The 17349-nt window shown below is 43.1% G+C and overlaps 1 protein-coding gene across 4 annotated transcripts in view; it reads right to left on the reverse strand.

Annotated features, from left to right (window-relative positions):
- Window positions 1-17349, reverse strand: part of klhl13 (kelch-like family member 13) — a 280287-nt gene that overhangs the window by 187295 nt on the left and 75643 nt on the right. For all 4 annotated transcript variants that reach the window (XM_038774152.1, XM_038774155.1, XM_038774156.1 and 1 more), the window contains exon 2: window positions 10627-10701. In XM_038774152.1, the coding sequence (XP_038630080.1) occupies window positions 10627-10701 (75 nt within the window). The remainder of the gene's footprint in view (window positions 1-10626; window positions 10702-17349) is intronic.

Raw genomic sequence — 17349 nt, forward strand, 5'->3', positions numbered from 1 at the left:
GGTTAGTTATTGTTGAGACATTAGGAGCCCTCTTCCCAATGGCCAAGAGTCACAAATATTGGGCTCGAAGTCATGAGTTGTGTTGATCTAGGTGCACATATTCGGGCTAATTGTTGCAAAGCTGCCTGTAAAAAGGGGATAAAATAGGGGTGCCTCACTGAGGTCTTTGCACTCGTCACAGGACACTTGCTCGGGGTCAATTATCAAGAGAGAAAATTAGGAGGAGGGCACTTGCGCATTGCCAACCGATGACTATTTGTTGTTGGCTGAAGGGTTGTAATTAGGACAGAGTACAAGGCTTAGTTAATGTCAAACGTAGCTGTTATAGGATTGAGGATTGCTGTAAAAATCCACTATTAAAAATCAGTGGACCCAGTACAGACTGAGTGCCAGAACGAAAGAAATTGCCTCCAGAGAATGTGAATAGGAAGTATAGATGAATCGTTCAGTCAGTTAAACTGTAGCCAGATAATCAGTAGTACATGTGGTCATTTTGGGCAAGCCAAAGTCTTTGTTAATAAGATATAGAGACAGTACGAGGGAGTGAACCCACAAGAGAGAACACCCAGCAAGCAGCTGTAAAGTGTGTAGCTTCAGCGGTTAAGGTGGACTGGAACACCCAGCAGTTAAGATAGACTGAGGTTGTAGGTTAGTAAAGAGACCTCGAAAGTTGAAATCCTAAAGTTGAAGGGATTTGTGTGTCAGAGTTAAGTTAGTTAACAGACCACATTCTCGGAACCAAGAAAAGAACACCTGCGACCCACGGGAAAGGCAAATGGTACTGGTTGAACGTGTGCATTGTGCCATGCCTTTATCGTCCCATAAACCTTGGTTAGTTTGCTTTGTAAATCAGTGATTGTCCCTTTTGCCAATATCGTTATTCCATGACAAGAATTCTCTTACTCTGGGGTTTTGTATGGAGCTCAAAGCCCTACAATTCTGTCACAGTTACTTCACTGCAGCTTCAAAACATGCACATTCTAGGAAAAAGCAGCTGACCGTACAGCCACATTTTATCTGTTCTGCAAATAAATGCATTTGTGTTTTGTTCTCGTCACGCCAACTCCTAGCTCAGTTGTATCACTCTCGCCTGGTCTTGGACTCGAGTCTTAAACCAGGCACTTGAGCACATAATCCACGGAATCACTTCAGCACAGTACTGAGACAGCACTGCACTGCTGGAACAGTCACTTTTGAGATGGGATGTTAAACTCTCAAGTCAATGCACATTCACCCGTGTTTGCTTGGGTCTCACTCCCACAACCCCAACAGCTGAAGGGCAGGGTAATTGGCCACGCTAAATTGCCCCCAAATTGGAAAATAAAAAAGAATTGGGTACTTGAAATTTATTTTTATAAAATCTCAAGTTAAAAATCCCATGGCATTATTTTTGAAGAGAAGCAGGGGGATTCACCCAGTGCACCTTGGACAACATTCATCCCTCAACCAACAAGAGATTAGCTGATTATCACATTTGTTGCACAAATTAGCTATCGCATTTCCTATATTATTAGTGTCAATGCTTCAAAAAGTACTTCACTGGCTGTAAAGTGCTTTGGGACATCCTGAGATCACGAAAGGCACTACAGAAAAGCAGGCTCATTCCTTTCCCTTGATAAAGTTTTGCCAGATTCCATGAGAGAACAAACTGAGGAAAGCTTTATTTAATATTACAAATGGCCATATTCAAGCAGGGGCTGCTGCATTCATCATAAGATTCACTGCTAACAATAATGACTATTTATGTGACACTCCGATTGCAAAACATCTTTTTCAGCCAACAGAGAGACCATACACTGGCAGCAAAGGACACATCCAAGAAATATAGAGGCCCAGCTGTCTTTACCACAAGGGAGTTTTTGTTATTTTAACCCACTGCATTATGGCATGAAGAGATCTTTTGTATCACAAATGCATTTAACTGAAAGACTATTATGCACATTATATATTAGAATGCGTTTTTAAAACTATTTTTATAAAATATATAAAAGCATTTAATATTAAATATATGCATTCATGGAATACTCCAAAGTGGCTCAAGAACTTTTCACCTTATGTATCCCTCCTCATTGTTGTGCACAACTAAACACGGAGGTATTCCAGTCTCTCAGAAGCTTTTGCTTAAGCTGTCAAGGGAAATCAAGTGCAGATGGTAACCTGTGTGGGGTAAATTTAACCTGCTGTATGCTGTAGGTTGAAATTACTGGAGTATTCTACTTCTGCGCGCACGCACACAGGACAAGAAGTGACAGCAAAACTGCCACTGACAGCCGTGGTTTGTGAAGAGCAGCAACTTTCACACTTATACAAAACCAAAGAAACTAGGCCCCATTGCCACCTTCCTTCATGTATACACACAAAATTAATGCAAACTTAGTCATGGATAAAACCTTCTGTCTCAAAAAAGCAAAATCACCTTCAGAACATTTATGTAAATACACATTTAGCAAAAGTAAAGATCAAGGTGCGGTCAGTTCTCAACAGATATTTGCTTGGAGCAAAGAATAAGAGAAGTTGTACTGAGGAACCAACAGCCAAGTTCCCAAAACCTTGCACAATAATTTTAAAGCTGCAATTGATTATTAATTCTATCTTTGAACTTCTGATCAAAATCCTGGCTGGGGATCACTTGATGTGAGCACAGAAACGGTAGCATTTTTGCAAGCTGGGCAGCACGGTAGCCCAGTGGGTAGCAGTGTTGCTTCACAGCTCCAGGGACCCAGGTTCGATTCCTGCCTTGGGTCACTGTCTGTGCAGTGTCTGCACGTTCTCCCAGTGTCTGCATGGGTTTTCATCTGGGTGCTCTGGTTTCCTCCCACAAGTCCCAAAAGACGTGCTGTTAGGCAAATTGGATATTCTGAATTCTCCCTCAGTGTACCCGAACAGGTGCCGGAATGTGATGACTAGGGGCTTTTCACAGTAACTTCACTGCACTGTTAATGTAAGCCTACTTGTGATAATAAAGATTATTATTAAAGCTCTGGTTCTGCTCAGCTTCTAATCCTTTTATTTCATCCTGGTGCACATTTCACATTTGCTTTTTCTTGGGTTATATGGCTTGTACTGTGATCCTTGAGGTTCCTGATTGGTGATTTGTGAAGAAGAGCGGAGATAAATCCTAAAAATCTTCATCTGTAATGGAGATCTGAGTGGGACATGGTGGGGCCCAGCCTGCAGTGGCGCAGTTATTCATGAGCAGGCTCTCGCTTTGGTGTAATGTGTGCATCCAGATGATGGCAGCCATCAAAAGTGATGTTCTGGTTGAAGATCTTGGCTGAGCAGTGCAGGTCGCTGGGCTCACTTTAAAGAATTGCAAGGTATCTTTGGGAGAATGGTGGAGGCGAAGGGTTCTTCCTGTTTGTTTCCTGTTTATTCCCTTTTTTATTTTGCCGTTACATTTTTGACTCATGGATGATTAATGGAGATGTGACTTTAAGGCAAGCAGCCTGTACCTTCAATACAAACAGAATAATCCAGAAGCCAGTGCTGGTTTAAACTGGTGATTGCAAACTGGCCGGCATCAGTAAGGACTTGGTTTGATTTATTAGCTGGTGGCCAATGAATTGGTCCAGAAGGCGTTGCTCTGGCCGGTAACAGGTGATGATTGGATCTGATCCCACTGGAATGTTTTTCAGAGCTTCAAGGGTTGAATTTGGTTTCAATGTCACCCCTGACAGCCCCGAGGAAGGTCTGCTATCCTCGCCTCTCCATTTTTCTCCAGAAAGGCTGTATTTCTGAAACACAGTTTCCTACGCGTCGTGATGTGCTGGGCTAAGCCCAGTGCAGTGGGTAGTATCCTATTCCGCCTAGGGGCATGGGATGTCCCTTCTCGAAGGCACTTATCCATGACATCCTGAGAGGCTGGATTTTGCTTCTTTAGTGCACAGAGGATGAGCCAGTTCTTGCTCGTTGGTGGATATCCTGCTGTCCCACGTGTGTGTGTGTGTGTGTCGGGGGGGGGGGGGGGGGGGGGGGGGGGTACACTTTCTTGGTTGAATGAGCAGCCTGCTCCCTTCCTCACTGGTGGATGCCAGGGAAATATAGAGCCTGGGTTGGGCCCTGAGCCCTTGTTATCCTGTAGGTTAATTCTAGGGCTGGTTTAGCACAGTGGGCTAAACAGCTGACTTGTAATGCAGAACAAGGCCAGCAGAGTGGGTTCAATTCCCGTACCAGCCTCCCCGAACAGGCGACGGAATGTGGTGACTGGGAGCTTTTCACAGTAGCTTCATTGAAGCCTACTTGTGACAAAAAGTGATGATTATTATTAGCTCTTTCTCTCTTTTTTTTCCTTCTTGGCTGGCCTTGAAACTTAAATCATAATCCGAACATGATATTCCTGGTCCTCTCTGCATAACTGTGATGTTGGTTCTGCACTGAGCTTGAGATTGGGGTTAAGTTGCATTGTGTGGTATAAATGTAACTCCCCTTAGAACTGGGGCTTTTGCATATTTTCTTTGTTTCTTGTAAGGATGGATATGAAGAATCCATGCTTGGCTCCTGCATGGGTGCAGATGGGTCTGGTATTCGAGAGGCTGTGATGGGTCTTTGATGCCTTGGTGCTGCTAGAGTGGAGGGCGGGGGGTGTATTTTGGTGCGCGCCTGAACAAGCTGCACCGTGATGTACCGTGGGAGGTTGTGCACCATTTTATCATGTTTTCATGGCCTCATCCTGTTTCTCCCTTGATCTCAGGTGGGGCTGTTTAATTATGTCTAATGATGAAATTGAGCCTGTTGTGATCTTGTTCTCCTGTCCCTCTCTGTACTCACATATGTTGAGCCTTTTTTTCCTTGCTTATGGTGATGTATTATTTTGTTGTATATACACACACACATTTAAACCTGGCTGGTCACTCAGTATAGCTGTATCTAGCTCAGTGGGCTAGACAGCTGTTTATGATGCAGAACAAGGCCAGCAGCGCAGGTTCAATTCGCCTAATGGCTGAGAATTCTGAATTCTCCCTCTGTGGACCAAACAGGCGCCGGAATGTGGCAGAGGCTTTTCACAGTAACTTCATTGCAGTGTTAATGTAAGCCTACTTGTGATAATAAAGATTATTAAAGATTTAAAATATTAATCTTCGACTGAAGCCCACCAAACTGAAACATGGCCACTTTGGTGCTGTCAGAAAATGTCACAGTCACAAGGGGTAGTGTAAATCTGGAACTCCCTGCCTCAAAAGTGAAATTAAAATTTCAACGCTGAAATTGATATATTTTTGTTCGGAAATTGATACAGATCAGCCACAATCTATCTGAATGGTAAAACAGGCTCGAGGGACTGAATGGCTAAACCCTGCTCTGATAAAAAGTCTGAAAATGCTGTAAAAAAGTTTTTATATTCGTACTTGGATCTCTCCATAAATGTTGTTTAAAAATTATTAATCGTGCATGCTAGATCATACCAGGAAACGCATTCCATGGTTTCCTGTCACTGACGGCACAGTGACAAACTTATCAAAATGCGACAAAACGTGCCCAGAAATGTTGTGGGGACTCAGAACTACAGAATTCTAAACTGAATCCTGATTGTATCCCCAAGGATATGAAAGGATTCTGGTTTAGTTCACATGTAGTACTACCCAAGAATACCACCTATCATTAAAAGTACTTATCATTGAATATTTAGTTGCAGACTTCATCGAATTAAAACCTAAAGCCTTGACCAAGCTTTTGGTCATCTGTGCAGTGCTTTATGGCAGTATGGAATTTTGTTTGATAATTGTTTTTGTGAAGCAACTTGGAAATATGACATTTAATGCACAATACAAATGAAATCTAAAATAGTTACAACCCAAACCAGATGTCTCAATTAGATTAAAAAGGGAAATGCAAAAATAGATGGAAAGCTGGCAATTGGTTCAAATTAGATCCAGTTGATGAACTCCTTCTACAAGGTGGTTCTTACGTGATTCTGACTTTACCAAAATCAGGGCAGCACGGTGCCGCAGTGGTTAGCACTGCTGCTTGATGGCACCGACGACCGGGATTCGATCCTGGCCCGGGGTCACTGTCCATGTGGAGTTTTGAACATTCTCCCCATGTCTGTGAGGGTCTCACCCCCACAACCCAAAGATGTGCAGGACACGTGTATTGGCCACGCTAAATAAATTGCCCCTTAATTGGAAAAAAAATGAATCTTAAATCTATTTTGAAAAAGACGTTACCAAAATCTATGTAAAAAGGTCCATCAGTCCATCATGCAAGGCCAAATCAGCCTGAAGTATTTGACACTGATGACCAACACAGCAGACAGGAATTCAAGATGCTGAATAATATGGCAATTAAGGATACTCCCCAGAACTAGGGCCCAAAAATAGCAGTGAAACTTAGCACAGGCAACTAATTACTGCACAAATGAAAATAAAGGCATGAACACTTCATGAATGACATTTAAAATTGTTACAACCCAAACCAGATGTCTCAATTAGATTAAAAAGGAAATGCAAAAAAGGATGGAAAGATGGAAATTGGTTCAAATCAGATCCAGTTGGTGTACAAGGTGGTTCTTACGTGATTCCGACTTTACCAAAATCAGGGCAGCAATAGGTGACATTGCGAGAGATTTGGCTTTTCATAAACTTAACACTCGCGTTTGATATTAAAATGATCAAATAAGCACCGCTCTGGTCACACCAAAGCATGAATATTTTGGGAAGTCTAGAGACAGTTCAGGAAACAACCATAAGCCTTACAACTAACATCAGAGGGACGGAGTTGAAAAGATGGCCTTATGGAAGTGTACAAGATGATAAACGATAGAACATAAATCAGGAACACTACTTCAAACTAAACAGTGAGAATAGGATGTAGGGCACAGGTTCAATCTAGTCAATGGCAAACGGACAAGTGAAGTAGCTCCTCATATAAACAGAGATCAATTCAAGAATGGAATACCAGACATAGTAACAGAGACAAAACACCTAGAACATAGAACAGTACAGCACAGAACAGGCCCTTCGGCCCTCGATGTTGTGCCGAGCAATGATCACCCTACTTAAACCCACATAACCCGTATACCCGTAACCCAACAATCCCCCCATTAACCTTCCTTTTATTAGGACACTACGGGCAATTTAGCATGGCCAATCCACCTAACCTGCACATCTTTGGACTGTGGGAGGAAACCGGAGCACCCGGAGGAAACCCACGCACACACGGGGAGGACGTGCAAACTCCACACAGACAGTGACCCAGCCGGGAATCGAACCTGGGACCCTGGAGCTGTGAAGCATTGATGCTAACCACCATGCTACCATGAGGCCCCATCAGTTGGACCTGACATCAGTTGGATAATGGTAGAGTCTAGGATTTTATGAATGGGTGAGTTAGGATGGGCTGTACTTCCTTAGTAATCTCCCATAATAGGCCAGATGTACCATTGTAGCTGATGTAGAAGCTGTTGTACAATGCTATTCCAAGCCAGATAGGGTTGTAAAACTTTAACTAACAGTGAGAAGCTGTTGTATTTTCTTGGTAGCAACCACGAGTTGTGGAAAAAAATGACACAACTACCTAAGAACCTAGTTCAAAGTTTTTCGAATCTGTTACCCATACCATTTTTATTCAGTGAAGCAATTGGAAGCCTAAGACACCCACAGTGGTAGTGATGATTCTGCATGTTGAAACTTCGAACCAACAACATTCCTCCTTTTGAGAAAATAACAGAGCCCAGCCCAAAATCAGAGAACTATGACATTCACCATTCGATTAAGTAGCATCAAAGCACCAAAATGCAAGAAAATTTCACAAGGCTTTCTACCTGTGCACTCTTGGTCTACTTGCTATTGTATAGGTAGTGCGACTTGGAAGACACATTTAATTCAGATTCTTCTCTGAACCATTAATGAGCTTGGTAAGAAATAATGTTATCAAGTCAGTTAACTGCAATATCCTTCAATGGAGATAATACATCAACCTGATTTTAGCACCAGTCCTTCATCCAGAAATGCAAACTACTATCACAAAGAGTTCATCATGGATGCAGTGTCTCTGACACAGTAATTTGTTTCCATTTCAGTTTAGAGGCACACGAATGAGCCTATTTCGGCAAACAGGAATTTTCAAGTTCATAATTTCTACAGGCGAAACAACAGTAGCTTGGACTGTCGAGCTCTGCTTATCCAATCTCAAGTTTCCAGTGTCAAGTGCCAACCTAGAAAAGCACACTGCATGACTGAAACACTTTGCCCATCAGAAGAACAGAGGAAATATACTCAGAAACACTGAAACTATCAAAAAAGTTGAACCAAATGAGTGTAAATATTTTTAGAACCATTTTAATAACTGGTTCATCCCTTTATGTCATTCTTTTACTGTTAAGACTGCATTGCCAATAAAAAATTTGTTGAAATTTAATGGTGATTAAACATTTTAAGGTTTGAATTGAAGTGATTACGAGTAAGTTTTACTGAAACTGACTGAAGAAAAACAACTTGTCAAGGCTAATGGCAGATAGGATTTTGTTAAGTTTGGAAGGCCTTAGACTATACCTATTCTGGTTTACCATGTTAAATCCATTGCAAGAGTTATTTGCATTGGCACAAATAATCCAAGTCTCATGGCTTGCTTGCACAGTTGATTCCCAAGTGACACTATGCATGTGCGGAGTCTCCAGCAACAGGAACTGCTGCTGCCGCAAGCACAAAAGCATGGCAACAGTCTGCTGCCCATTTTAGATTCTCCAAAGTTTTGAATTGATTGCCCATATTCTACGGTGGCACATTGGTTAGCACTGCTGCCTCAGAGCTCCAGGCTCGATTCCGGCCTCGGGTGACTGCGTAGGTTTCTTCCGGGTGCTCCAGTTTCCTCCCGCAGTCAAAAGATGTGCAGGTTAATCAGGTTGGCCATGCTAAATTTCCCCTTGTGTCCAAAAGGTTAGGTGGGGTTACAGGGATAGCCTCGTGAGTCCAAGTAGGTTGCTTTTTCTGAGGGGATCGCCTCCTTCTGCACTGTAGTGGTTCTATGATTTTAGCACAAAAAGCTCAGAGGTGATTTGTTCTCTGGGAATGCTTTAGCTACAGCAACTGAGCTGGCTGAGGAAGTTTGAGCTCATGCTAACTTCACTCATGGAATATAGTGATCAGAAAATGAAGTAAAAGCCCATCCCACTACCAGTTTTTGGAGATGTGTTGAATGCTTAAATTCAGGTATCCTGTCATCCTCTCATTTGCTGTGGGTATTAGGAGCCAAGTCAATAAAACTGTTAACACCTCAAAAAGTAGAGACAGCCGCCAAAAGTTTACATTTTCACAGATTTGAACTCAATAGCATACTAGTAATATTAGTTAAGCAAGAACAGTATAGACACAGCTTGCATTAGCCTTGACTCAGAAGTATCACTCACCTGAGAATAAGGAGGTTATAGAGTCACAATGGGACCCACTGAATAGATTGCAGATTCAATTCCCATTCCAGGACTTGACACAATATGGGCTGATAGCAATACTGAGGGACGGATGCCAAAGGTGCGTTTTTCCAGATGAAATGCTAAAACTGGTCCTGTCTTCTCTCTTACATCAAGGAATTTTATTTCTCCGATCCACTTCCACAGTAACTGCTCACAGTTATCTATACTGTGCCAATGATGCTCAATGTAAGCTTAAGGAACAACACTGTTCGACCAGCTTTCCAGACTCAAAATTGAGTTCACCAAGTTCAAATCATAACCTCTGCCCCTTTTATTTCTCTGACAGGAGCTGTTGGTAGGATTCTGAAAATTCTCCTTACACCTCAACAAGACCCATATTTTCTTCCTTTCCTTGCCCCATTACCATCCCTTTCATTATTTAATCTTCCCTGAATGCCGTTGTCACAGACTTTCTCTTCTGTTCTCTTCTCCCTTCTCAGCCTCTGAACAGGCTTGAATTCTGGTGCATCTCCAACTTTTTCAGTTCTGACAAAACGTCGTCAATCTGTGACATTAACTCTGTTTCTCTCCACAAGTGCAGCTTGATCGGCTGGGGTATTCCCAGCTCTTTTTTATTGAAGCAAATAGACTAACTTCTCATATTCTTCATTCCTGTTTGTTGGGCCTTGCTATTTGCAAAGGGACAGAATATTTGCCTATAAAAACAAGGCTACTCGAAATGATGTAAAGCATTTTAGGCAAACTTTGTTATGCAAGTTAATAAACACCCTGGAGAACTCCAATTTGTATATTATCTCCAACATCCAAGAAGGTCATCAGTGCCCAACTGTTCCCTACTAAGGCACCTGATTCACTGTGCAGTATTGCATAAAAATATCAATCAAATAGAAACAAAACCTGCAGTCACAAATGAATATTTTTTTTGCAGATAAGATAAGAATCGACAAAATTCTCCAATTGTTTCCTGTTCCTGAATAACCCAGCCTGCATCTCCAGTGACACCTGACAAAGAACTGGTGTGTGGGCTGATGAACCAAAGTGCTCCATTGGCTAGCTATTGCATAACAATGAAAGCATACACTAAATGTGTCATCAGCAAATGGACAATTAATTGTTCTTGTTCCGGGAGGCAACATGAGATGGGTGGGCATCTGAACATTAGGGGAAGGTAAGGAAACGTGTTTGAAGACCACACTGTAAATAAATTACTTTCAAGCGATAACAATTGTTTTCTGAGTTGGTAATTGTGTGAACAGTACCTCTCGTGCAGACCCGCCGCGATGAGATCCCCCCGGAGGAGAGAGTTGTCCATTTTCTCGCCACCAGCACCACCACTGTAAAAATAAGATGGGAAAATGTGTTAGACCTGGAAGTACATTTTCCTTTTCTTTTAGTAAAGTTTGTTTTTTAAATAAACAAGTCCTATTTCTTACGTTACCATTCCTGGAATGAATCGATCTTTCCTCACCGCCTTAAAAATTTAATATTATGGTTCCGGTCCAGTATCTAAGCACTGATGTGTCCAACAGGTTGAGAGAGTTTGTTTTCTGCTAATTTGCTTATTTTCAGTCCACATCGCTGGCTAGCAGGAATGTAAAAAAGTGCTAAATTTGCAATGCTGTCCCTCTCAGTGCACACAACCTCTCCTTTGGTAAGTACTCAGCTATGCTCCCTCATGTCAACACACTAAAACCAGCTCCCTTGCCACCCCAAGCTGAAGCTTCAGATGAACCTGGAGGAGGTTTTGCCACTGAGCATGCAGGGCGGGGGGGGCGGGCCCACGGTCATGTGGTCATGCTCTGCCACTCATGAGCCAAACTCCCAGCTATGGGCAAAGAGCTCCACTGCCTTGTGGGTATCTGAAGAGAGTTGGGCTAAGGAAGTAAATCCTGATGAGGAAATCTGAAGTCGAGCCCAAAGGCAGACTGATGTCTAATTCCTGCAGTGCCAAACATGGTGTTTTGCATTCCTTTAGACTCAACTGAGGTTATTGAGAGGGGTCCATGATGTTTACAGCCCAGGGTCTCCATACATTTTGGTCAAGCTTCCACCCTGGAAAGGACACTCCAGTGCCTCTGCAGAGCATTAGGACAACAGGAGAGATATGAGTTAATACAGATTGATCATCACAGCGCTAATCATTATCTTATGAGGTGAAGACTGCCACTGCACATTTGCTGATATTTGCATTAGAAATTCTGAAATCTGCTCCAATATGGTTTCACATGCAATGTTTCATAAATCATATCATAGAATTTACAGTGAAGGAAGCCATTCGGCCCATCGAGTCTGCACCAGCCCTTTAAAAGAGCACCCTATCCAAGCCAACATCTCCACCCTGTCCCCATAACCCCACCTACCCACCTAGTCACGAAGTTATGCCCATTCAATCACAACTTGTATGTATGAGTGCCACTGATTTCTGTTCAGCATTTAAGCCTTGGCGCACTGGCTTCTAAAATCGATGACTCCCCTGATGTGACTATACTATTCCCGCGCTAGGCATGCAACTATATCCCCTCAGAAAGTTGGAATTGGCATATTGCATGAGAAGAGCGCTCCTAATCCTTGGCTGCGTGCTGAGATGCGTATTGACAAGTGCTCCCCCATAGATCAGATTGATCAAGGTTCCTAAATTTGGATTATACTTCTCTCTTGTTCTCGTTTCTCCAAATTTCCTTTAATTTTTCATTACATCCATTCTCTTTTATTCCCTAACACACATTCTCTGAACCTCTCCCTTACCCATGGTAATTTCCCATATCTTGTATTCACTTTATCACGTTGCCACTCTGACCTTTTCTTTCCAATTTCTCCCCCTCTCCAGCGCACTTTCCTTCTTAGACACACTAGTCACACTTTCTAATTTTCAAACCTGAGATCAGACAGTTAAATCCATGTGAAAAGTGACTGCAAAGAGTGTTTCCCGGTCTCAATATTTATGACCTTTGTGGTTTCAGGCCACTTCAAATTGTTCAGTAACTGAGTATGCTCAGCATAATGCTCAATCACAAATTAATCCACAAAGAGACAAATAAACTTGTCAGGCTGGTCCATACGAGAATGGTTGGTAAAAATCTTCAGAACTTTCCTGTTCATCACAAGACAGATATGGACAAGAAAGTCCATCCAGCCCATCATGGCTGATCATCCAGAAACGCTCTACCCTTTCCCTTCCCCAAATACAGCACTTAAGTAATTTGGTTGATTTTAACCTCTACCACACTTGTGGGAGTCAATTTTGTGTGTTAATCACTCAATGTGAAGAATTTCCTATGTCTACTTCATCACTTCTTTCCACTGTTTAACAGTCTCCATGCTAAGCTTGTCTGACATCAGAAATTGACTATAAACCTCTTTTTTCATCCTCAATTACCTATCCATCTCCCTTTTAAAGCTATTTATAGAATCAGCTTCCACCACCTTTTTTAGGTAGATATTTATTTATTATTTCACGGGTTGAGAGGGTCACTGGCAAGGCCAACATTTGGGCAGCACGGTAGCATAGTGGTTAGCACAATGGCTTCACAGCGCCAGGGTCCCAGGTTCGATTCCCAGCTTGGGTGACTGTGTGGAGTCTGCACGTTCTCCCCGTGTCTGCGTGGGTTTCCTCCGGGTGCTCTGGTTTCCTCCCACAGTCCAAAGATGTGCAGGGGTAGGTGGATTAACTATGCTCAATTGCCCTTGGTGTCCAAAAAAGGTAAGATGGGGTTACGGGGATAGGGTGGAAGTGTGGGGATAGAGTGGAGGTATGGGCTTAGGTAGAGTGCTCTTTCCAAGGGCCGGTGCAGACTTGATGGGCAGAATGGCCTCCTTCTGCACTGTAAATTCTGTGATTCTGTGAATTGCCCTCGAGAAGGTAGAGTGAGCCGTTTTCTTGGCCTGCTGTAGATACACTTACTGTGCTATTAGGAAAGTAGTTCCATGATGTTGGCACAGTGACAGTGAAGGAACAGTGATACAGTTGGCAGCAGTGTGTAATGTGTACAAGAGACACTGCAGCAACTCACTAGTGCTTCTTCCAAACCGGCGGCCTCTCCCTCTTAAAACGGATGAGGCAGCAGATGCATGGGAACACCACTACCTGCAGGCTCTGCTGTAAGTCACACATATCATCCTAACGTGGAACTAACATCTATAAATTAGGCTGTTCATATGTATGTTAGTTCCACGTCAAGATGGCAAGTGGCTTGCAGGAGAACTTGCAGGTGCAGTGTTCCCATACACCTGCTGCCCTTGTACTGCTAGATGATAGAGTTTGAGTGTTTGGATGGTGCTGTCTAAGGAGCCCTCCTAAGTTGCTGCTGTGCATTTTGTAGATGCTACATCCTGTTGCGAACATACAATCAATGCTGGAGGGAATTACTTCTTAATTTGGTGTAAAGGGTGCCAATCGAGCAGACTGCTTCTTCCTGGATGGAGTCAAGCTTTTTGAATGTTGTTGGAGCCTCATTTATCGAGGCAAGTGGAAAGCATTCCATTGTGCTCCTGACTGCCTTGGTAGATGGTAGAGAGGCTTTGGGGAGTCAGGAGGCAAGTTACTTGCCGCGGAACTCCCAACCTCTGGCCTGCTCTTGTAGCTAGAGTATTTATATGGCTAGTTCAGTTCAATTTCTGGTCAATGGTAACCCCTATGATGCTAATAGTACAGGGTTCAGCGATGGTCATGCCATTCAATGTCAAGGGACGATGGTTATATTATCTCTTGTTGGAGATGGTCATTGCCTGGCACTTGCGTGGTGTGAATTTTACTGGCCACTTGTAAACACAAGTCTGAATTTTATCCAGGTCTTGCTACATATGGACATGCTTCACTCTGAGGAGATGAAAATGGTGCTGAATACTGTGCAATCGGCATTGAACATCTCCACTTCTGACCGTATGGTGGGAAGGTCATTGATGAAGCTGCCAAAGATGGTTGGACCTCGGACACTACCCCGAGGAATTCCTGCAATGAAATGAAAATCGCTTGTCACGAGTAGGCTTCAGATGAAGTTACTGTGAAAAGCCCCTAGTCACCACATTCCGGCACCTGTTCAGGGAGGCTGTTACGGGAATCGAACCGTGCTGCTGGCCTGCTTGGTCTGCTTTCAAAGCCAGCGATTTAGCCCTGTGCTAAACAGCCCCTGGACAATGATGTCCTGGGACTAAGGATTTTGGTTCAACAATCACAACCTTATCACTGCTAGGTGCAACTCCAACCAGTAGAGAATTATCTCCCAATTCTTACTGACTTCAATTTGTCAGACCACCTTGATGCCACACTCGCTCAAATGCTCCTTGATATAAAGGGCAGTAATTTTCCTGAGTTCAGATCTTTGTCCATGCCTGGAAAAAGGTTTCAACAAGGTCAGAAGTGGAGAGGCCCTGGCAGAATCCAAACTGAATATCACTGAACTGGTTATTGCAGTCTATGTGCATTGCCAAGTTCACAGAGTTGTGACTGATGTAGTGGTAAATAGCCAGATTGGGTTTATCCTGTTTGCGTTGGACATTCATGAGAAATTTTCCATAGCATCTGGTAGGTGTCAGTTTGTAGCTGTACCAGAATAGCTTGGCAGTTTGTAGCTGTACCAGAATAGCTTGTTTCGGGCGTTGCTTGCTCTAGAAGACAAGTCTTCAGTACTATTGCCACAATGGTGTCAGAGCTCCATAGCCTTTTCAATATCCAGTGCTTTCAGCCAATTATTGATAGCACATGGAGTGACTGCATTGACTGAAGGTGTGCAACTGTGATGCTGGGGACCTCAGGAGGAGACCAACATGGATCAACCACTTGACGCTTCTTGGAGATGGTTGCGAATGCTTCAGGCTCGTCTCTTTGCACTGATGTGCTGTGCTCCCTCCACTATTGAGGATGGAAATCTTTTGAAACCCCCTCTTCTTACTTGTTGAACTGAGCACCACCCTTCATGACTGGATGTGGCAGGACTGCTGAATGAGCAATCCAGAGTGTGAGACTAATAATCAAGAGAATCCGCCCAAATCCCACCATGGTAATTTTAGAATTTAAGTTTTTTAATGAAGTGTTCATGAAGGTATAAGTTTGTCATGGAAATCCATTTTAAGGAAGGACAGCTGCTGTCCTCACCCAGTCTGGCCAACATATGATTTCACTCTCACATGGACACTACTACCTTCTCCTGGCAGCTCAAGATGGGCAATTAATGCCAGTCTGATTGAAAAAAACTGCGCCACTCACTTCGTTCAGGAACAGTAAAGAAGCTCAACATTGCAACAGTTGAAAAAATACTACGCATATAAACACTCCACTCAGCAAAGTGAGGGGACAGGCAATAACTTCTGAGATAAAAGGGCCACATCAAATGGAACAGTAAAATAATCAACTCCATTTTCTTTGTTAAGAACCCTGCTTATGCAAAATTCGAGAGTATCCCAAAACCCAAAAGGTGAACTTGAAACACCGGTTCTTGTGGTGGATACTTTCAATTTGGTATATTGCGAGAAAAAATTGCGAATCTGGGAGGAATAGTCCAGTCGTTGTGTGAACAAAGAATATTTATTAACTTAAAACACTACAAGAAGGACGATAAGATATTACAATACTTAAATACACTAATGGCTAAATATACACACACAGTATTACAGGAAACTACCCCTTGGTCCCAACTATCTATGTTCCCTGAACGAGGAGATGCCCCAAGAACATCCAATATTATATAACTCTACAAGCTAAATCCAGCAAATAATTACCATGCACAGGCTACCTGCCCAAGTTTGGGAAAACGGTCTTCAGCTTCACCGAAGGCAAAATCTGCTTGTTTCAAGTTCTGATCTTAACCAGCTGCCTGTTTAGTAACAACTTGGTTTCAGGAGACTTTCCGTCTCTGTGGCTGGAGGCTGTTGTGTGTGTGTTTGTCTGTCTTACTTTCTCTCCCCCCCCCCCCAGTCATTGTACTATGGATATACCATTTTTCTCTTTGATGTTATCCACCCTGTCAAGTCGGCTTTTTGCACATATGTGTCAAGTTCCTTATCTCTCCACTTCAAAGTTGTCTTTTCTACACCCCCCATTGTTTTCCTATAGTCACCTCAGGACACATCGTTTTTTTCTCACTGATATGCTAATTCGCATTTCATCTCTTCAGACATCTCCCTGGTTTATTTTCTTTTATCACAATTTTGTTTTCTTAAATCTTTATTTTCCCCAATTCTTAGCATCAACTGTCAGTTTCTTCTTGCCAAGTCATCAGGCCACATTTTTTGTTGAAACTCTCATTTTTCCTGTCAATTGACAGCAAAACACTCTTGCTGTAGAACAGTAAAAGTGCCAGAAAACAACCCTCCCCTTTCCGGAAGAGTATATAAGCAAGGTCCAGTCAGTCACTGGGTATATTATGACCTTAGCTTTCTGATAATCACAGATCCAATTTCAGTTCATAATAGTATTGAAAAATCAAAGATAGCTTATCCAGGAAACCCAAAAGGAGCAAGAGACAGGGACAGTGGATTAGAACATCTAACCTGCCAATTATTTTCTATTAGTTAGCCACACAGAAACATCTTTTAAAACATCTGGACCACAAAGGGCTCATAGAATTTACAGTGCAGAAGGAGGCCATTTGGCCAATCGAGTCTGTGCTGGCCCTTGGAAAGAGCACCTTACCTAAGCCCATACCTCCACCCTATCCCCACACCTCTACCCTATCCTCATAGCCCCACCTAACCTTTTTGGACACCACGGGCAATTTAGCATAGCCGATCCACCTAAACCTGCACATCTTTAGACTGCGGGAGGAAACCGGAGCACCCGGACGGAACCCACGCAGACACGGGGAGAACATGCAGACAGTGACCCAAGCTGGGAATTGAACCTGGGACCGCACGGTAGCATTGTGGATAGCACAATCGCTTAACAGCTCCAGGGTCCCAGGTTCGATTCCGGCTTGGGTCACTGTCTGTGCGGAGTCTGCACATCCTCCCCGTGTGTGCGTGGGTTTCCTCCGGGTACTCCGGTTTCC

This window comes from Scyliorhinus canicula, chromosome 17, assembly GCF_902713615.1.
Source record: "Scyliorhinus canicula chromosome 17, sScyCan1.1, whole genome shotgun sequence".
In the NCBI taxonomy this organism is placed as follows: Eukaryota; Metazoa; Chordata; class Chondrichthyes; order Carcharhiniformes; family Scyliorhinidae; genus Scyliorhinus; species Scyliorhinus canicula.